General features: G+C 35.9%; 2 protein-coding genes across 4 annotated transcripts; one reads left to right on the top strand and one right to left on the bottom strand.

Annotated features, from left to right (window-relative positions):
- Nucleotides 1–516: 516 nt before the first annotated feature.
- Nucleotides 517–6,947, bottom strand: LOC128236085 (uncharacterized). Of its 3 annotated transcripts, none has more exons than XM_052950930.1 (10): nucleotides 6,813–6,939; nucleotides 5,749–5,826; nucleotides 4,914–4,985; nucleotides 3,928–4,023; nucleotides 3,314–3,420; nucleotides 3,138–3,196; nucleotides 2,379–2,584; nucleotides 2,103–2,211; nucleotides 1,690–1,875; nucleotides 517–1,275 (listed from the first exon to the last, which is right to left on the bottom strand). In XM_052950930.1, exons 2-10 carry the CDS (start codon nucleotides 5,765–5,767, stop codon nucleotides 975–977), a joined length of 1,155 nt encoding a protein of 384 aa, XP_052806890.1. In that variant the 5' UTR covers nucleotides 5,768–5,826; nucleotides 6,813–6,939; the 3' UTR covers nucleotides 517–974. The 3 variants fall into 3 exon arrangements, with proteins under 3 accessions (XP_052806890.1, XP_052806891.1, XP_052806892.1); XM_052950931.1 differs by lacking the exon at nucleotides 6,813–6,939 and adding an exon at nucleotides 6,800–6,812; XM_052950932.1 differs by lacking the exon at nucleotides 517–1,275 and having other exon boundaries at nucleotides 1,778–1,875; nucleotides 2,107–2,211; nucleotides 6,813–6,947.
- Nucleotides 6,948–10,264: 3,317 nt separating this feature from the next.
- On the top strand, nucleotides 10,265–18,123 carry LOC128235283 (GTP-binding protein Rheb homolog). Its single transcript, XM_052950097.1, has 7 exons — nucleotides 10,265–10,427; nucleotides 12,383–12,454; nucleotides 12,724–12,791; nucleotides 13,091–13,173; nucleotides 13,504–13,611; nucleotides 15,083–15,164; nucleotides 15,751–18,123. Exons 1-7 carry the CDS (start codon nucleotides 10,379–10,381, stop codon nucleotides 15,838–15,840), a joined length of 552 nt encoding a protein of 183 aa, XP_052806057.1. The 5' UTR covers nucleotides 10,265–10,378; the 3' UTR covers nucleotides 15,841–18,123.
- The last annotated feature ends 4,782 nt before the right edge of the window (nucleotides 18,124–22,905 follow it).

Here is a 22,905-nt window from a genome sequence, read left to right as displayed (position 1 = left end):
TATAGTTTGAATAATTCATTTTCACAAAGTGCGTCTGAATTCTAGGTCGTTCAAAAATACGCAGGCAATATATCATACCGGCATTCGAGCTCAACTGCAGTGACCTTTCTCTTTCAAAGGAGTCTTCACATATCATTGGCTTCACCAATATTGTCAGCTTGGCTATATGGAACAACAATTCTATTAAGTCACTTTGTATTGGATCTTAATTGACATATTAGTGTTATGTCCATTACAGGCACATTTCCTGTAGTCATTTGGCCTGGACTCATATCGAATGTTTTTAACAAATATATAAAAAAAAAAGTTTTTCCTTACACAATACTTTCAAATTAAAGGAGTGCAAATTAAAGTATGCAAGGAAAACAACCACCCTCGGGCACGCTGTGTGGACGGTAACTCGACAGGCCTCGTGGCAGGCTTCCGCATATACCCTCTAGTAGGATTTGCGTATAACTTTTTATATAAAAAAGACGCTCTACCGTGACTGTACATGATAAAGAAAGAAGAACGAAGGAAAATTCAAAGAAATATTTTAAAACAATAAAAAAGTATTACAGTGCCTAATCGCAAATAATTCCATATGTATACATCTGGGACGGCACAAAAGTGATAAGATTGAATGGACGGATACAGCAAATAAGAAAAAAAAATAAAATAATAGTACCTGTAAATTGTATGCAATACTGATGATTCATAATTCACGATTAAAATAGAGTGTTTCTGCAAGAAGACTAATACTGAAATAACACAAAATGTCTAATAAAAAAGTGAAAAGGAAATGAGAGATCTGTGTACACTTGTTCTTGTTCTGGACCAGTCTACCATGGTGACGGATTATTTCCGTAGGTCTATCGATTCTTTCACGTACACGACCGAATGCTTTTGAAAGTCTTCGATTTCTCCAGAAAGGAAGCCCTTCTGAAGAGGTTATTCTGGTACCGTTCGCCCCCTGCTATCGCACAGAGACCGCCTCAGAAGTGTTCTAATCTTCCCGTCTCCAGAAGTTGATATACCTGAACCTCAGACTCGGAGCCCGGTCGGTTCTTTTTTCCGCCTGGATTTGTGATTTCAAAATCCTTCAGATTCATAGCAGTATATGTATTAATAGGTTCTCCCGACCGATAAGTCACCTTGACGTTCGCAGGAGTCTGTCTCGTTTGCGTTTGTTCTTTGAAAGTGTCATATTGTATCTTTTCCTCTAGGGAGAGACGTGGCAGGCGGACGGTTCCGTCAGGCATCTCGGTCCACCATTTCCGGGCCCGCTGGTTTGACCTGAAGATATATAATGATATAATACAATCTACTGTCAGTGTCAATTTAAGCTCAGTAGCCAAATAGGCAACGGTGACCTTGCTAAGAGAGGCAAGGTTCAAGACCTAAAACTCAGCGATTGACACACAACGTCACAAGACAACAACCACAGACTGCGTAGATTGCTTGACGTAGAGCGTATTTTGAAAACATGCATTATTACAAACACAAACTTATTACAATATTTTATTATTTCAGAATATATTAAATGTATATTCGTAGTCCTCCTTTCATGCAAATATTGCTAATAATAATAATACACTATAAACATGCAGTAAATAAGGTATGTCATAAGGGCAAGTTATGGAACATGAGAAATGACGAGCCCTTTTGGCTCTCATTGGACGGTTATAAACAGAGGGGAGAGATACGTACCAATCCGGTTTCTTTGTTTTCTTTGACATTGAAACCCGATGCAAAGTTATGAAGAAAAGCAGTACAAAGAAAACGCACAGAGCCACGGCGACAACTGGAAACAGTATAGCAAGCGTTTCTTTATCCCTGTCACTTCCTCTCTTGACTTCGATTTCGCAAAACTGTCCGGAATATCTCAATGTACACCTTAAAGTATCAATAACAAAAAAACATAAATGCAATGAATGTTAGACGGTACCATGGAGAGATATTTTCAAAATGCGTTTAATAGTCCCTACCAAAAACTACTTTACCTTCTCTGTTTTATAAAAAGCTCACTGGTCGAAAATATTCGCAGCTCTTTGCGTGATACGATAAAAACGATAGATTTATTTAATTTTGCAGTTCCAAATGGCAGTAAACGTACAACTCACATACACGCGGGCTTCCCTTCATACGGCAGACATTTTCCCTTGTTCTCACAGGCGTTGATCACGTCGTAAATGTAGCATGTGTTTGTTTTCATCTCGCTTGATATTCCAACTGAAACAAAAACGGAAATCATGTCAGATTTTCAACCGATTATTCTTATTTTCATTTCGTGTTAAAGATGCATCTCTATATATAGATTTCTATTACGACAAATGAAGAATCGAAAAATGTACTACACGTGTACCGAAATCTTCAATATATTTGGATTTTGTTCGTACCATAAAGTTGCGAGTCGGCAGTGTTTTTGACAAGTGCTGGACTGGCTTGATCAAATGTCAGTAATTTTCCTTCAATGACAATAGGAATATCCCCGGTGGTCACGTTGAAGATGTTCATAGAGGTGCGATGAACAACGTCAGCCAGAGGTACAGATATATAGAAGACGTCGAGATGGAGTTTGGTCAGATTGGGATCCTGTTCGTACCTACAAGGAATAGCTTAAGCACTTAAGTATATGTATCTCATGCAAATACAACTACACTGACTGCCCTGCAGATGCAAATTGGCTAGGCCAAATGGCAGTTTATCAGAAATAAGCACACACAAACTATTGGTAAGCTACGCGGACATCATGGGCTGATATCTAGATGTGAGTCGACTTTGCGTTTTTTTTTTACTCGTGTTACTTACATGTATGGCATTGAGCTCATTTGAATACTTATGGTATGGTATACTGTAAGTCGCCATGCTACATGGCGGATCAAGCAATAATTCAGCCAATGTGGACGGACAGACCTTAATAAACCTCATAAAAACATCAATGGTGGTCAATGTTTTCTTGTCTGAGTAAGAATCGATTCTACCACTACCATGGAAACTACAGGGACAAGCCAAGTTGCATTATAACTAACACCACGTTAACAACAGACACAAGGGTTTTAAAGCATAACATACATTGCAAACACCTTTTGTTTTATTTGTTATTTGTAACATGTTAACAAAGGCAAAATATGATACATATGATATAACTATATTACCTCAGGATTTCCACAAACACTCGATGGAAAGTGTTGATGGTACTGAACAGTTGAGTAAACTGAAACATACACAACATATTGGTTCACAGTGTAACGTCAAACATAGTTGTCAGGTGTCACACAATAAACTTTGTACTTAACTTTAATTATTATTTGAAAATATAATGTGTCCAAACCTCGCCATGAATAGCTGGTATGTCGGCATCTGTGTATAAACCAACGGACTGCAGATAAAACTCCAACGACTTTTGCGCCTGTAGCTTGGCCTTATACGTGGACATCTCTGAAATGTATCAAATTCAGATTCTAATAGTGTTCGTCAAGTTTACCACACAAAACCTGCATGGAAATTCTACAAAAAACAATAGACCTAGAGCTAGTGTTATATACTTATAGGTCACGAGTCGTCATATGTAATACTGACTCTGTACACAACTTTATTCACCGAGTCCAGGTTATGTGTTAGTAATAGCTAGTGTCTTTCGAGAGCGTACTCATAAATATACATTCTTAACGACTTGAATACAATTGTGTATCATACGACGGATCGTGTAAGATTTTTTTATCACATGCTTTTTCCGGTAATAAATATATATATATATATTTTTTTTAAATCCTACCTTTTTCATTAAAACAATAGTGTAAGTTATCAACTATGCCGGATATACTATACAAATTAATATTTGGTAGTAATCGAATCAATCACAAGCTCAGAATGTTATAACTATTCCAGTCTATGTTCGTGGAAATAACCGAGCGTGAACCGATTTACTTCAAATCCTTTCCTTACCGGTCTGACACAAGGGTCCCTCCCACCCAGGCGCGCACTGGCAACTTCCGGTCTGGTCTACGTACGATCCCCCACCGTCATTGCATATAGAAAACCCTGAAACATAAACAGAACTTCGAAGCGTTTTATTCTTTTTTTTCAAAACATACGTTCATTTAAACTAATCTCCATCCTCGGCACCCAGCGTATTCATAATCTATATGAACGGTTTAACGGTACACTGAAGAAGATAAGGGAACGTCAGGGTCAGTCTAGACTTAGATGAATAGGACAGATGTTCTTGCAAAGATATATTAGGGATTACAAAGACACTTGAGCAGTATGCAGCAGAAACCCCAATGGATTATTAACTGGCACGAAGGCCATGGTTCCAAGACGTGAAAACCGCACCTAACTCTTCGTTTAAAGGCATCGAGGGACAGGCTTAAACTTGAATGTTTTGCATATAAAGCATATGTAGTTTATTAAACATACACGGTTATTCATACGTCTTAATGTTCACAGCACCAAGAAGCAAACTTAAAGCATAAATCATGGGCTGAAAGCCAAACGGTTCGATCTCCTTCTTTAGTTTACGTCACTTAAAACCTCTTGGCTCTCACCCTCGAACTAGATCTAGAGAATGGGCTACAATAACAATACCATTCGGAGCTCCTCGGCCATTTTTTCAAAAACAACCTCGGATGTATGCCGGTACATCTGTTGAAGTAGTCCGTATTTTTTTGAATAAAAGCATTAATTAAATGTAGTGTTTAAGAGTTGTATTCATTGCTCTCAGTTTAAATTGATTGCCAGTGAAGTGTATTATTGCAAACATAATTACGATTCCCAAGAGTTAAGTCATAAATTTTAACTACTAAATAAGATTACTACGCGATCTATTTGCAGCGGACTTAAACGTACCACTTTTTAAGTATGTAAACCGTCCATATACATCCGAGGTTGTTTTTGAAAAAATGGCCGAGGAGTTCCGAATGTAACAATACCTCTTTTGGAACGAGTGTTTGCAACATCTATTCCACACGAGAGACTGTTCATTAGACTTGAAAGGATGAAAACTGAAATGGAACAGACAAACAGACGTTGGATCTAACCGGTCTATTCATTAGACTTGAAACAATGAAAACTGAAATGGAAAAGACAAACAGACGTTGGATCTAACCGGTCTATTCATTAGTCTTGAAACAATGAAAACTGAAATGGAAAAGACAAACAGACGTTGGATCTAACCGGTCTAAAGACGATACGGTATCAAGACGACACGAATAAATAATACAATAGAAACTACAATGCAGAACCTATACTACTATGTATATTACAATGCAGAACATATACTACTATTTATATATATATATATATATATATATATATATATATATATATATATATATATATATATATATATATATATATATATATATATATATAAGAACTCGTATGTTCCTGTTTTAAATGTGTCACTAAAATCAGACATCATTGTAAAAACAACGGACATATGTATACATACATTAACAGGGACGTTGGGAAACACGGGTACGTGTATGTGTATAGAGCTCTTCGTGTGCACTACGTCATCAGGTGTGTGCACGACGTCATCGGGTGTGTGTACCACTTCATCATTTGTGTGCACCACGTCATCAGGTGTGTGTACATTGTGCACGAAAGCACGAGCGAAGTGTATCTTTACCTGTACGTGTAGCTGCAATTTTGAATCCACGTGCATATCGTGCTTCGCAATTTCAATACTCGTACCAGTGTATTTAATTATGTTTTTACTATATAGTATATACTTCTCTATCTTAAGATATTGAAACTACATACCATACGCATGAACGCCCATATCGATTATCCGGCGTCAATCTTCATCTGCATCCAAACGCCATCTTACCATGTAGAGGCCTATCATAGGATTAGAAATAACGCGTATATAATGCTCTAATATCATGACTTTAATAAAATGCTGTAAAAGCTAACGAAATAATTCCTGTCCAATTAAGTATACTCATTACAGAATGACATCAAAATACATATCAAATTTTCAATTTGCTTGATAAGCAAGTTTGATAATAGATAAACGTCTGGATGGACTGGAAGCGTAGCGTCCAATGTATCAATGTTACAAGTTCTAACTGTCTGTGATGAAAAAAAGGTATCCTGTCATATTTCGAAAACTGGAAGATAGCGTAGTGACCAAGGTAGTTCGTTTGGTCGATCGTTCAAAGCGGTGTTAAAGTTAACAGGGTTGTAAACGTCATCGTTAACTTTCAAATCTATATATCTCTAGAATTAGAGCCACATATGTGATGTGCAGTATTTCGTACACGGCTCGAGACACATGTTTCAGCTGTACATTTTTTAATATATGATCATCCTTTAAAAGTTAACAACGATGTCATAATTTGCGTGGTTAACTTAAACAACGTTCTTAACAATCGGAAAATTAATTCAGTTTAAATCTGTGAGCAAGTGTTAATCTCCTGTCATTTTCCCACTTTATAAGGCAGCAGTTCCCGTTTCTTCTTGAGCTTCTGTAAATCCCTTTCTTATACAGTCCTCAGATATTTCAATAGAGAAGATTCCCAGACACCGGTATGGCCTCAATATTGGAAGCATAGTTAGCATCACATGGTTCCAATATGGCTGCCAAACCGGTAACTTTTGCGGCAACTAAATCTTACTCCCACACTTCATTTTAACTACGAGTATCCAAATATATCCATTTAACATGAGCAAACCGAGATTATTTAAACATTATTAGCAATAGCAATATCATCCATTTCTGTTCGGTTCACTAGTCGTATAACATTCCCAAGTACACATATATACATTATATGAAATTATAAATGAAATTAGTGTTTCCTGAAAAAATCACCTGTTTTAATTACCTTTAAGGATGGAATGCACAATTCTCAAATGCTAAAAGGGTGTTGTCACCTGGCCACGTAGATTTATTCAATGAATTTCGCCTCATATATTTTTGACTTTAAATCAATTCACATTTTTCTTTTCATGGCTTTTTGGATGACTGATGTTATAAAGGTAATGAATCTTAGTGGGGGGTGTCAGAATGTGCAGAGATATTGTAAAGATAAGCCGACATGCTTCAGTACGTGGCAAACGATCAAATCCATTTAATAAACGACCGTCCGCAAATATATTCATGAATTTCACCATTACTGGCGCGTTGACTTGGATTGAGTTGCTTCGTGGTACATTGACGTTTAACCGGTATGTTAATAAGTGTCATTTTTATTATAATGGATCAGTACATTCTGTATCCTTGAATATTTTTAATCAAAATATATTTCCCAAATCTCCCAATCTCATTCCTTCGAGAAAACCAAAACATTAGCCAAGGCCTCACGAATACTTGAAGGATACACAACATTACTTTACAATTAACACAAGCTGCATTAGAATTAAAATCATTGAAGTACCGTGCTCAAAATTGCGTGGGTTGTCGCCATGGAACGGTTCACCGGTGGGACGGGGGTGGATGGGTGTTTGGGTTGTTGCTGATTCACAATAAGGCAATTGACACTACAATGACGACCGCAATAATAATAATAATTATAATAATAATAATAATAAGACACTGTACAATTTAAATAACTAAGAAATATTTCATTGAGCTTATTGTAAGCCTCCTCGGCACCCCAGTGTAATATAACCTATTTAATATTATATAGGTTATAATACACTGGGGTGCCGAGGATGATTGTAAGGCACACTGGCCAAGACCCAGCAAGGGAATCTTCAACGGTTGTCGAATTATTTCATGGAGCGCGCGGCACCATGACGTCGCCAACGAGACAGAATACCTCTATAAACCATAATGAAACAGAGTAAAAACTGTCGTTTTTGCAATAACTGGAAATAAAGAGATTATATAAATATCACAAATTATCATTCGATCATTCCTTAGCCTTAAAATAAAAACGAACATTACTATAATTGACACGTATATGATAAGTAGGATTATATAGCAAGATATGTGGTATGAGTATTTAGATGGGTAATTTCTGCAAATTTCGTCTTTTTGTTTTGTCGAATGTACATGTATCATCACGAGAAAAACGATAATAAAAACATTTATTAAATGTCATAGGGTTCCATATGGCATCAAGAAAAGATGGCATTTGGAAATTCACCCCCAAAACGCAGAAACGAAACGGCGAAACACTAAACAATATCATGGTTTGGGGAGGAAATGGTGGAAATAGAAAAACGTAGAAAGGAGATAATACGGGGGGAGTTGTGAGGATATAACGAGGGAAAGAGATATACGTAGAGTAGTGAGAGTGGTGATGAGACAAAAGGGGAGAAAGCGTATAATTCGGGAGAGGGAATAGTGAGGCGAGAAAAGGGGGAAAAAACATAGTCATGGGGGAGAGGGAATGGTAAGAAGAGAAAGCGGAAGAAAGAAAATAATGGAGAAAGGTAAAGAGAAGGTTAGAACTTTAGAAAGCGATTAATTGACGGGAGAGGGAATGGACGGGAATGAAGAGGAATATAGAGTGAAAAGGGGAGACGGAACAGAGAGGGGGGGAAAAGGAAGAGGAAGAGGAAAAGAGAGTATATTTGGGGAGAGGGATTGGAGAGGAGAGAAATAGGAAGAAAGAGGATAACGGTGAGAGGGAATAGAGGGATGAGGAAAGGGTAAAAGGGGAATACGAGGAGGGAAGAGGAAGAAAATGCAAGGTAGGAGAGTGGGAAAGGAGAAGAGAAAAGGAGAGGTGAATATGATACTAGGGGAGAGGGAATGGAGAGGTGAGGAAGAGGAATATGGACAATGATGGGGGAGAGGCAATGAAGAGGAGAGAAGGTCGAAAAGGGAAAATAATGGGAGAGAGGGAATGGAAGAGGATAATAAGGGATGGGGGTAGGTGGAGAATGGAGAGGAGAGGAAGAGGCAGAAAGAGGATGATTGGGGAGAGGGAATGATGGAATGGAGAGGTGAGAAAGAGAAAGAAGGAAGATAATGGGGGGTGGAGGGGAGAGGAAAACAAAGAAGGAAACTAATGGGGGAGAGAACATGGAAAGGCGAGTATGAGGGGGAAAATGATGATGGGCAGAGGGTGTGGAGAGGAGAAGAATATAATAATGTGGGAAAAGGAGATGGAAATGATAGGAAGTGGAAGAAAGAGGGTTATTTTGGAGAGGGAAATTAGGTGGGGAAGAGGAAGAGAAAGAAAGAGGATAGTGGGGGAGAGTGAATGGTGAGGAGAGGATGAGGATAGAAAGAGGATAGTGTGTGGGGGAGCACGCTTCATACTAAACAACTACAAGACAAAGAAAGAAGGCTGTGTGACAGAAACGCTTAACACACTGGAACTTAACCCCCTACAGGAACGCCGTGTATTCAACATACTGGTGATGCTCTACAAGATAGCAGTGGGTATGGTGCCGGCAGTCACCGTGACCCTGATCTTTACCTGACTAAACAATCAAACAAACACTGCATATAAGCAAAGGCATACACGGATTATTTAACTTCTAATATATCATACAGAATTTTAATAAGAATTAAGCATATACAGCTTTTATCATTTACATGTAAATAAAACACAAATGTACACATACACAAAGAATGGCATACAACACCATTACAAAAAAATGCATTTCATCTCATATAATTACACGAGAGAAGGAAATGATACAACATTCTATTGGACAAAGTTAATAATAGTGTCTCTTGATTTAGAGGCTTTAATAATATATACAGCTATTTTATGCAGGAGCTGTTTACTACTATAACATTGTAGTTTAACAAATTTGAACATGCTAGGCCTGTTTGTATAATAAGAATGGATATAGTCTCTCCTTAAGTCACTATATATATACATCACATACAATCATAAAATGATATTCATCTTCAATATCGTTCCTGTTACATAGTTCACATTTTCTATCTTGTCTAGGCATTCGTGTGTATCTGCCCCTTTCAATATTTAGCTTATGTGAGGACAATCTCATTCTATAATATAATAGATAGACGTGTTTAAAATAACACACGTTCACATAACATTTCCTTTGCTCACACTGAACAGTACAAACATTCATTTTTTTGTGGAAACACTTGTAAATTGGAACCACCATGAAGACAGTGTTGTGCGCGCATCTACAGTCGAGGGCTTTAAAAAAAGCTCTCCCACAGCGCGACTAGAACCCCCCCCCCCCTCCCCGCCCCCCGTTGATATATGCCAGAAGTGGCCCTTCTACGTATTGGAACAGATACAGATACAGATCAGGATGTGATACAGGATACCGGGCGATACCGAATACCAGATTCCGGGTCTTAGCAATCGCCTTTCAATTTTGCAGATTTCACGGCAAATAAACCGGAAGTTAAATTTGTAAACACGCTATTGTAAATAGACTTTCTCTTTCACATATCTTTGACTTAAAAATGACTTAATCGGTCCATTCGTGACATATATTCAATATCAAAATGCCAGTTAAGCAGAGAAAGGTCGCCCTTATGGGATTTCGATCTGTTGGTAAGTGTGAAAAGTCTGGGGGTAAATAATGACACTTGACCTGTGAAATTTTTACTTGCTGACTTAGTCATTTGACATTTCATTTGTATTTTAGCCATGCATTTGTAGGGTTTTAGCGTTTTTTTTGTGTTGGTCGTCCAGACTGGGTAAAGGGAGATAGACTTGACCAGAATATGCATAAAACAACATTTGTGGCAATGGGTGGGGCAAACCATTGATTGTAAAGGTTCATTAAAGCTTTTGAGGATCTGAATTTTTTTTGTTCATATCAAATTTTATTTTTAGTTGGTAACATAACAGGGAAAACATAAGCTATGAATAGCTATTGACTGACTGTTAATCACTCTATTGTTGAAGTTATGTTTCCTGGGAGTCTAAGACAAAGACGATTTTTACTCTATTGTTTTTAAGATTGAAATTAAATGAAAAAAAAAATATGTGGTCAGTGGATAACATTAAAAACCCTATATCCGAACACCCAGTTTTCATGACCAACCTGCTAATGAGACATGTTTTTTAGACCAGAAATCTAATTCTCTATAATTCAGTGTTTGTAAACCCTGAAAAACAGGCACCCCGTTATTCAGTAATACAACCACTTAATTTAATTAATCACATTTTAATTTTATCTGTTAATGCAACAGCAGGCAAATTGTTGATAGGTAATATACATGTATGTTTGTTTTCACACCTTCATTGACACGCAATGTTTGTATGAAAAACTTACAAAGAAGTTTACAACAAGTGTCCCGGTTTAAGGATAATCACCGACCAATTTACACCTAGTAGCCGCTTTACGATAGAGGTCAAGATTAGAGTGAAAAACACGGAAGTGTTTGATAATTGATGGGTTTTTGATTCATTTAATGCTTTTGATTGGATTTTCAGGGAGACTTACTGTGAAAGTATAATTACTGGACATTGAAACTGTGTTCTTTGAACAATTTATGATGTAAATTAATAAACGACTTTTATTTATTTTCTCTGCTTGAATAGTATTTCACTATAGCCCCATATTACCAATACTCAGTAATACTAATATATGTACATGTACATAGTAGAAATCTAAATGAATTCCACCACTTTACCATTCACAAACCTTATCAGCACAAACTCAGTGAAGAGACCACCCTGCTATTAAGACCATTTTCTCAAAGGCCCATAGGTGGTCTGAATAGAGGGTTTTTACTGTAGCTGAAAACATTACTGCAATCCAATTTGTGTAATATGTGTATTCAGTTTAACATGACGGTCAGGTTCAGTAAGCCCAGGCTTCCTGGACTCCCTGAGTTTCTCATACAATGCTGCCTCAGAGTCTTAAGTGAAACACACAATGACTACAGCCAGGTAAGCTAGTGTGATCCAAATATCAACTACCTATTTATTTTGATATGCTGTTTCAGTGCTGTTGGCCTAAATCAGTGGCATCAATTGCACCAGTTAGTTTTCTTGCAGGATTTACAAAGGGCATGGTACATTTTTCTTAAAAGGGTATATATATATAAATATAGACTTATAATAACACAATGTTGTTGACACTTCCCTAAAAGGGCACCCTTGCACATCTGATATGTCACCTTTTACAAGATTTCCCTGGCATATTTTGGTAATGCATAGACTTCTTCCAACATAAACTAGCATTGGTTTAAAATGTGTCCTTTATGGGATGTTTTTTTCCAGTATTTTGGGAACATGACCTTTACTTTTATAACAATAAATCGTGCTTTGTTTAAACAGAACTTCTTTTATTTTTATTATTCTGTTTGTTGATGCCATGGTAAAAAGTCCTTGAAGAAACACTGATTTTATTTGGCAGTGATTTGATTGGAGAAATAACATAAAAGTGGCTTAGCCTTTCTTGGGTCAATTCCACATGAAACTGGAACACTTATAATTATCATCAATAATTATAGATGATTTAAGCTAAAGAAAATATGTTTTGTTTTTTGTTTTAGGGAAGTCCAGCTTGACTATCCAGTTTGTTCAAAACCAGTTTGTTGATTCCTACGACCCTACCATTGAAAATAGTGAGTATAGGAAACCAGAATTGACATTGAAGCAAAGAATTACTTAATGTAATGGCATTCATAGGTACATTGTACTTTCATGTAAGTTTATATTTACTGAAGTCACAGTGAGCATAGGGTAATTCAGGGAGGAATTAATCCTTTAGGTAAATAGATTGTGAAGAATCACTGATGACTTATTGTTTATATCAAACAAGTTCATGTTAATAGATGCAAACTGTATTTCAGCAAAAAACTGATTGAATATGCTCTTCTCTTTTCATTTCCAGCTTTTCAGAAGACAGTTAAGATAGCTGGCCAGGAATATGCCTTACAGCTGGTTGATACAGCAGGGCAGGTAAGGCGGAAAGTTAGACAACAGACAGCCTTCAGGTCAAGTTGATAGGAAAGATATCACTCCATTTTCTAGGGAAAAGTTTCTAAGGAAAATAAGTAAAACCATTTTGGCAATCCAAGTTAAATGTCATAATTGATTAAGCATCATTTACTGATCAATTTCAATTTACTTGTTTGTCTCCCCATTAGTTAAGAATGTTAAATCAAGTAAATTATTTGCACACTTGATGGAAAAATCATTGATTAACAACAGTTACTGTATTACCAAGTCTGATGCCATTCATTTATATTGTTTTCCAGGATGAGTACTCCATATTACCTCAGTCATATTTCATGAACATTGACGGCTACATTCTAGTCTACTCAGTCAACTCTCAAAAAAGGTACAGACATGAAAATTCTATATTACACCTTATTTGTGAAAGAATGTATCAGTTATTTTCTATGTAAACGTGAACACTTAAATAACGACTCAGAATGTGCTACATTATACAATTACAGTAAAAAACAACATTGAAGATTATCTGATATTTACTTACACACTATGAGCACAGCAAGTATATTGAATGTTCTTCAATATTCAATATAGCAGATTCCCTTTTTGTCAACTTTTATGACAAGCTGCTTGACCTGAAGGGAAACAATTCATCGGGGAAACATTTGTGTTCCAAACTTCAGTGTCACATGTTGTATCTTCGCCTTTGCCATTCCAGTTTTGAGGTGATCCAGTTTGTATATGACAAGCTGCTTGACATGAAGGGGAACATCGGGAGTATTCCGGTTGTCCTCGTAGGCAACAAGTCGGATCTCAGCATGGAGAGGTGATTCATTGTCTCGTAGTAATGATATTTTTATGGCTTAAGCATGAACATTATTTTTTAGCTGTTCTGTTTCTCGAAAAAAAAGTTTGGATGGTGTGTGATCTTGAAAATTACCCTTCATTCAAATGAAACTTGGATCACATGCATCCAGAGACAAAATACACATTAACAACAAGGTTTATAACTCTAGCCTTAATAAATGCCCCTTGTTCAACTGAAATAAACAATAGTTGATCATCAATGTTCGCTCTACTGTGCTCTTGTTTTAATTACAAGGGTAATTTTCAAAATGCTAGACCAATAAGTCTTTGTCATATCTTAGTGTGGGAAATCAATAATACCTCTACAAAACATATCTTAGTGTGGGAAATCAATAATACCTCTACAAAACATATTATCTTGGTGTGGGAAATCAATAATACCTCTACGAAACATATCTTGGTGTGGGAAATCAATAATACCTCTACAAAACATATCTTAGTGTGGGAAATCAATAATACCTCTACAAAACATATTATCTTGGTGTGGGAAATCAATAATACCTCTACGAAACATATCTTGGTGTGGGAAATCAATAATACCTCTACAAAACATATCTTAGTGTGGGAAATCAATAATACCTCTACAAAACATATCTTAGTGTGGGAAATCAATAATACCTCTACAAAACATATCTTAGTGTGGGAAATCAATAATACCTCTACAAAACATATCTTAGTGTGGGAAATCAATAATACCTCTACAAAACAATTTTTTGCGATGACTCATGAAAAAGAGGACAAATTTAAATATTTTTTCTTGCACATGTTTAACACCATACAATTCAGTTCAACTTGGATTATAAACTAACAAAAAAGTACATGTCCAGTTTGACTTGGGTTCCATACTACCTATTGATGGAGTTATGGCCTCTTTTAAACTTGAATTTTCCAAAAATATGGTGTCTGCCCAATAACCCATGAATAGTCAACATATTTAGATAATGTTTGCTACATGTGCTTAATACCATAAATTGCAGGTCAATTTCGACTTTGGTAACAATCCAGCAATGTTTACAGAGTAATGGCACCTTTTAAAAAAAGTTAACCATTCCTGTGTCTAGGTGACTTGCTGGGGTATTAATTACTCCTGTGACAACTCTAGGTCTGCACAGCTGCTGTAAATCTATGGCAGTTAATCTTAAACTATTTCTGGGATTTGTATGAAAGGTCAAGCGCTGTCTTGTTTATAAACAATATTGATTGCATTTACAATTGTAATTTTATTAGTAAATAAAGGTTTACTCTCGTTGTTTTAATATATAAGTAGCACTTGAGAGAAATGAAGAAAAACATGCTATATAAACCTACTGTTTATTAATAATAAACAGTAGTTTTATATAGCATGTTTTTCTTATGGTACCAGGAAATAAAATTTAAATGTAAACATAGTTGAACGTCTATAAAGTTTCTTAATCATTCTTTCACTGTAGGGAGGTGTCTGCAGATGCTGGTAAGCGATTGGCCGAGAAGTGGAAGATACCGTTCCTGGAGACCTCTGCCAAAGAATACACAGTATGTGTCTCAATCTGTAACAGTGAACATCTCATTTTAAGAACTCAGCTAACAAGTGTTTAAGGTATCAGCCTCTCACCCAGAGGTTGTGGGTTGCAGCCCCACCAGGGAATCAAATTTGAGCATAGTTCTAAAAATTATCACCTATTTTAGTTTCAATTAAGTATAAAGAAATAAGAATAACATTAATGTAAGAATGTTAGGTTAAAAACAACCAAAAGTAAGTAAACATGAGTTGTCAAATTTACAGTATGGCACCAGCACTCCACTCATCTTGTACCAGTAGGAATTAAATGTGAGATAAGGAATATATGAATAATTCTAATGCACGGAAATTGCTAGGTTTTATACATTTATGTTTTTACAATATGATTAACAGACTTGTCCTACCTTTTTTGATGTGTAATTAGTGTAATGTAGATACTCTCTCAGAAAAGCTGATGCTCAATGTATATTTAGCCTCCTATGATCCATGTACTTACAGTATTTTATGTTGTCTTTTAGTTTATGTTTATAGTTCAAAGTTGTAAATGGATGAGACTCCTAAAAACTATACCATGGTTGATCCATATGTCCCCATTTTCAGAGTGTAAGCAGGTTGTTTGAGCAGATCGTCATGACGATGGAGAAAGCTTCTGGGAACGTCACAGAGAAGAACGGCTGTGTAATCTCCTAGATACTATCGCCATGGAGTCAGCTAGTCCCCGCTGTGTTGACTTGGGAAGAGATGAACTATAACTGTTACATTTAGAATTGTACAAAGCAGTAGAAACAAACTTGTTCGAAAATCATAATTTCACTATCTCGATATCCCCCACCATACAGTGTATGATGTTAACTAATTCTTAAGATTCTCATAAATGTGGAATGAAAGTTGAGAAAATTGCGATCATATGTTATAACCTATTTATTAAAGTACTGTGTTAAGTGATGACATATTATTTGATGAAATTCCCTCTGTGTTTTACTTGAGATACTTGTAAAAGGTTAAATGTGAATATCAGTTGTAATTGTTTAAAAATGAGTGTTTCAGTGAAACCCTGACTATGTTTCATTCACTTATTGTCAAAACTAAAAAGTTTGATATATTCTTTTCCATTAATCATTGTTAGTTCATTTTAATTACATGTAGTTTAACACAAGTTAAATTCATATTTACCTTAAAATTGATGCTTTCAAACCAGTAATCTCATCCATTGACAAATTTCTAGTCTCGCATAATTTGTCACGCCCTGAACATTGAATACTATTGTCATGGTGATTTTTTCTACCATGGTTTTCATTTACTTTAAGCTTCAATCGGATGACTGGAGAAGTGATTCTTGAAAATAGAAAAACACTAGACAGTGCTAGTATTTATTACACTGACAGTGTTACGTTTACCACTGCTGTCAATATGCAGTCTCCATCAAACCGAGACTTCTAGTGTTTATTATACTTACAGTGTTACGTTTACCACTGCTGTCAATATGCAGTCTCCATCAAACCAAGACTTCTAGTGTTTATTATACTTACAGTGTTACGTTTACCACTGCTGTCAATATGCACCCTCCATCAAACCGAGACTTCTAGTGTTTATTATACTTACAGTGTTACGTTTACCACTGCTGTCAATATGCAGTCTCCATCAAACCAAGACTTCTAGTGTTTATTACACTTACAGTGTTACGTTTACCACTGCTGTCAATATGCAGTCTCCATCAAACCGAGACTTCTAGTGTTTATTACACTTACAGTGTTACATTTACCACTGCTGTCAATATGCAGCCTCCATCAAACCAAGACTTCTAGTGTTTATTATACTTACAGTGTTACGTTTTCCACTGCTGTCAATAAGCAGTCTTGTATCCAGACTTTTTTTTCATGCATTTGATTGATTTTGTGAATCTGAAGGATGGAATACGAGAGGTCACTTACCTAAGGTTACATTTCTGTGTTGTATGATTATTGTGTAAGGGTCTTGGAAGGTGTGACTGTGTTTTATTTGATGCTTTGTTAGTGTTTTAGTAGCTGAATCAGGTGGAATGTACAACTATTTTTTGAGTGTTCAAATGATCTTTTAAATTGATGAAATAATTTTCTTGCAGTTGTTAGTGATTTCTTTTAGATCTTGTTTTTTTTAAACAGGCAGTCTTTCAATTTGTTGTTGAGCAGATAAAAACAATAAAAAATTTCAGAGGTAGAAAAATGTTGTTAAATAAGAAAATAAATCTAGTGTGATGATGTTACTTGAAATTTCATGATAAGAATACAATAACATTTTAATTGAAGATCATTTCAGTAAAACTGGGACATATTATTTCAGTCAACTCATACTTCGAGATGAAAAAACACTGATTCAAATTATATGATTTTGACATACTTTTAGAACCCCATTTATCCCCCATATCACATTATCATGCTTGAAAATCTTTACTGGATCAGCTGATTTCAGCCGTTTTGCCAAATGTGTTTGATCTGGTCCGAAATGTTCAAATCGAATAATGTTTTTGGTAAGTTTAATGGGGGTGACCCCTTTTTCAGGGGATTTTGTTACCAAGCGTTTACATCCCTGCATAATACATCCTTGTTTCACAGATTGTTTTATTCCATATTCCATATGTATTTGAATTCCCTTTACATGTGATTCTCAATATATAAATGTTGCATGTTGTTGTATTATTGATATCAGCTTCAAAGGTGAAAGAAAAAATGTACTTGAAATGACATTATATAAAATAGCACTTTAATACAGCCTTTTCTCTTTCATCTGTCTTTGGAACAGGCAAATGGTTGTAAACGTTGTGTGTATTTATCACAGTTTCATTTATTCATGGTCAGATACTGTAGTCAGATGCTGATTAAAGATAGCGACAGTTTTTGTTGACCTTTTTGCTTTGTTATTACTTACTATAAAATGTGTAAGAATTTTTGCATGATATTGTGAATTTATCTGTGAATTAAACCATCTGGATAAAATTGTTTTGTCCTTTTGTATTTTTACTGTAAAATAAATCTCTCCCCCCTCCCCCCAAAAAAACCCACCAACCAATGACACATCAAATTTGTATTTTTAGCCATCTTTGCACAAATTGGTGCTATTTCAAACAATTTCTCCTCCTAAACCACTGGGACAATTTCAACTGAATTCACAGGAACGTTTTTTGGATGGTCCTCTTCAAGATTCGTTTTTTGGATGGTCCTCTTCAAGATTCCATCAATAAAAACGGTTCTATGCAGAATTCTGGTTTGCCATGGCAACCGAAAGGAAAAAAACTTTGAAAATCTAAGAAACCGCTGGCGAGAAGTCAACACAATTTCACATAAATGTTCCTTAAGTGTACCTGTACTGAATTCCTTTACCCGATGTTGATTCGTAAAAAAACATGGATGCCAGGGAGCTGGGCTACTTTTCACTGTATGTCTAGATTGAAAACTTCTCAGAATTTGTTGGCTTGCTTTTAAAATGATTCACAGAAATGTTCCTAAAGTGACCATATCAAATTTCTTCTATGGTAAACTTTGAAAATTTTCTCTTCAGGAAACATTTGCCCAATTTCAAAATATTTTCACAGGAATGTTCCTTAGGTGAACAAATATACTTTTCATACTTTGATTTGCCTGTTTAAAAAATGAGACATATTGTTACCTTAGTGCAATAACTCAATCACTGCATATTGAAATAGAAGCAGATATTGAGTTCTTGCAATAAGGTCACGAATTATAATAGTTTTATCTGTGGCATATGGGAGAGCGGCATCTAGTATGTTGTCCAATCAATAACTTAAGAACCCTATGTCCAATTAGGTGAGGGATAAAGGGCCGTCTCGGCCCTCTTGTTGTTCCTTATTTCACCTGAAATCCGGTGTAAAATGGTCTAATTAGCAAACTTTCAGAGCAAAAAAAAAGAATGTTTGTAGTATTGCTTTCAATATCATTTTTGCATATTCTTTGAGAGCACATTATAATTGCACTGACTGTCTTTGCTTCAGTGATTACCTGTGTATTTCCAGTTGTCCAGGCTGTAACATTGTCATGCACATGTATTTGGTACTTACAGGCGATGTGTCTCATGCAAGACCCACGACCCTACCTCAAAATGCAAGGTCAAACTTCGAGCTTTATCATTATGTTGCATATATTAAGCATAAATATATGTAAAGTATAATTGGTTGAGTCCAGGCTGTAACTTTGTCATGCACAAGGGGATTCTTAAATGCACATGTGTTAGGCACATTATGGTGAAATGTTGAGTGCAAGAACCACGTCTCAACCTCAAGGTTGCACTTGACGGTTTACCTTCTAGAATGCTGCATATATACAGATTGAGTCTGGTTGGTCATGTCAGGACTGTAACTGTCATGCACAAATGGACTTGTCACATGTGTTTGGTACATACGGTAGATGTTTCATGTGCAAGACCCATGACCTTACCTCACAGTTCAAGGTCACAGAGTTTAATCATTATGGAATGTCACATATTTGCACACATATATATATATATATATATATATAATTATATATATATTTGGTTGTGTACAGGCTGTAACTGTCATGCATGGAGGGATTTTAAAATGACATGTTTAAATGTCACTTGCAAGACCTAGGACCCTACCACAAAGGTCAAGGTCACACTTTCAGGTTTATCATTTTGGAATCCTGCATGTAAACAGATGTAGATTAGTTGGTCGTATTCAGGCTGTATCTTTGTCATGCACAGAGGGATTTTAAAAATACTAAGTGCATCTCTTCCGTACATATAAACAACAATTCAAGGGAAAGACCCTACCTCTTACAGCACCACTGCTCCACGATCTACATCAACTTGTATGTAGGCATACTAGTAATTGCATAATCCTTTGAAGTTGATGGCACTTTGGGGTCATTTGTCCCTTACTGTGACAGCACTTGTTCTGCTACTCAAACCCTTTTAATTAAATCCAAATTTACATGGGGTCACCAGTCATCCAAAATTCACCTAACTGTACAAAAGTGACCCCTAGTTGACCACATCTCATATGTATCATGGTCCAGGGGTGGTAACATTCAGGACCCAGAGTCTTCAATAACACACTAATGTATTTTTTGTTTTGCTGGACAATTGCAAAAACAATAGTAGGAAGTACCTTGAAATGGATAAAAAGGGCTTGGAAAACAACTCTAATCCCCTTAACCCAGCTTTGGTCTGAATCCCTCATACTTGCACTACATTTTCAGGATTGTGATTTGTGGGTCTGTTATGGTTACAATATTTAGGTCCAGTTTGATGTTGATTATTGGACAGTTGATGCCTGAGCTACAAAGATATACAAGTAATATATAATCACCGTAGCTTTTGTAGAGTTGTGGCCCTTTGTATCTTTTCTTTTTTTAAATATTCTAGGTATTTAAGTGTTATTGAATAAATCACATAAGGCCATATAGCTGTTTTGTTCTGTTTTGTACTTCCCTGCCAAATGAATGATTTCAAAACAAGGAATTAATGCTGAAACCGCAATTCAAGCCAAATTTCTCAATTTGACAAGTGATTTTGCAGCAGGATATATGTTTAAAGAGGTGAAAGTGAATGCTGCTGACCCATATCGACACTGGTAAGACCTTGTTTTTGACTCAGACGATCAATGTTCACACAGGTCCAAGTTTCTTGAAAATTGAATCAACTATGCACTGTTCAAGTTTTGAATGCGCCTGTTTTCTTAATTTGACCTTGTATTTGACCAGAGATGACCCATATTCATACTGGTTCAAAATTTCATGCTTAGAATTATTCTGAGATTTGGAAGATCCAATGAGCATTAATTCTTTTTCTGAAACGTTATAAAACCTTGCAAGATTCTGCACCATTCTTTTGGTTTTTCTTATACATATGGCAATTAGACTATGGACTCAGCCTTGCTATATGTACAGCATTTACATTTTTCTATGCAATCCTTAGGTGCATGTAATTTTAGGTGCATTTGTTTTATTGACTCAGACGCTGCAGCTCTGATGGACAAAATAGCAGCATACCAGATGATTGAACGATGATTGTTTGATTGAACTGTCTAACAGTTTACATAGTTCTCATTGGCTACATCTTAACTCCAGAATTAAGGCCATAATAATGGCCTGGGTACCATAAGACTGGACCTGTGAACTGCTCCGTAATTCCTTCTCAAATTGTGAGCCTAGTAACTTTTATTGTTCATCATAGATGTTCAATAAAACTGACATGTTTCTCATATTTATCAACAAAAAAGTTGTAATAATAACATTTTATTCAGAGTAATATATAACTTAAGTACATAGATAATTACATGAACATGATTTGTGTATAAAAATATAAAAACAATGCATAAATCAACTGAAAAATAAAAGTTCATAAAAACATAGCAATTAACTGCAAACCTGCATACGTTATTAACAGTTGCATAAACATTTTGTATCAGAAATATTAGTGAGATTATATAGCAGATCTTTCTTTACAACTCATACCAGAACTATTTATTTCAAAACATACAAGAGTTTTAAAAGTAAAGCTGTCCAAAAGTAAACATTTAACATATTACTGTTGCAATTCTGTATAACAACTTACTATTTCAATTACCAAACATAGTAAACTTAGCAAAAAACAGGTCATATTTTATATGGTTGTATGTAAACTAATCTTTGCGAACAAATAAAGTGTAAAATGTCAAACAAGAACTAGAAATACAATAGTGATTGAATATACCCCATGCACGCTATGGTAACATATACATATTTCAAAAGCATCACAAGAAAACCTAGGCCAACGCTCTTTCCTCCATTCAATGAGGGGGCATAACTCAAGAAAAATATATTGTTATTGGACTTACTCAAATTCATGAACATATTACCATAAGTGAATATTTGCACCTAGGTTCCTGTTTATATCTTTCATGTTGACCAACATAAAAGTATTTTTATTACTGTATTTTTCTAGTAAAGGTCACCTTGACCTCTACCATACTGACCTCAAAATCAATATGGATAATCTATTGACCATGAACACTGCATACCAAATTTGAAAAACTCTAACTTGCCATGTAAAAAAAATAGTTTCAACAAGAAAGGTCACAGAAAGTGTGAATATAGACGTTCCTCAACTCGTGCTGGATTCTGCACACAACGCTCCTTAACACCAGTGCGATCATTGAATGAAGCAGTGAAAGCACAATCAGCATCAACTACTGCTGGGAAAGTAATGCAAGTAAGTCTTCTTTCAGTACCTTCCCTGCTGGAATGTTACCTTCCCTGCTGGAATGTTACCTTCCCTGCTGGAATGTTACCTTCCCTGCTGGAATGTTACCTTCCCTGCTGGAATGTTACCTTCCCTGCTGGAATGTTAAGCTGATTGTTGTTTGCAACTCTTGTGTTACATGTGTGCATTGTGGACATAATGAAATATATATATATACGAAACATGATGGCAAATGTCATGTTGAATCATATTTTTGTGGTGTCATCTGTTTCCTAATCTTACCGTCAGTTTATTCACTTGCATTTCTTATCCAAATGAAATGCATGAAAAAGCCTTTTATAAAAAATGACCAAACATGTACTGTATGAAGAACATTTCATTGCAATTACACCTTTGCAGGCACATCCCCCCTCAAGATGATGTGCAATGGTACACTACCGACAAGATTTCTGAACCTTGTGGACTCAGATAATAAAACTAAAGTAAAGATTGCTGTGTTTGGAAATGAGGAATCCAACAGGTACAGCCAGGGTGATGTTCGAATAACAAAAGCCTACCCAT

The sequence above is a fragment of the Mya arenaria genome, chromosome 5 (genome assembly GCF_026914265.1).
Source record: "Mya arenaria isolate MELC-2E11 chromosome 5, ASM2691426v1".
NCBI classification, from domain to species: domain Eukaryota; kingdom Metazoa; phylum Mollusca; class Bivalvia; order Myida; family Myidae; genus Mya; species Mya arenaria.
Note: the sequence above shows the minus strand (reverse complement) of the source record. Positions and strands in the feature narration are given on the sequence as shown.

Bases quoted from the DNA above. Each gene is read 5' to 3' on its own strand.
- LOC128236085 (XM_052950930.1), bottom strand. The intron at 3,421-3,927 runs GTAAGGAAAGGA...GATACATTTCAG, and splicing joins GGGACCCTTGTGTCAGACCG to AGATGTCCACGTATAAGGCC. The intron at 1,876-2,102 runs GTGAGTTGTACG...TGATACTTTAAG, and splicing joins GAAGGGAAGCCCGCGTGTAT to GTGTACATTGAGATATTCCG.
- LOC128235283 (XM_052950097.1), top strand. From the start codon at position 10,379: ATGCCAGTTAAGCAGAGAAAGGTCGCCCTTATGGGATTTCGATCTGTT. The intron at 13,174-13,503 runs GTACAGACATGA...TTGCCATTCCAG, and splicing joins TCAGTCAACTCTCAAAAAAG to TTTTGAGGTGATCCAGTTTG. The intron at 13,612-15,082 runs GTGATTCATTGT...CTTTCACTGTAG, and splicing joins TCGGATCTCAGCATGGAGAG to GGAGGTGTCTGCAGATGCTG.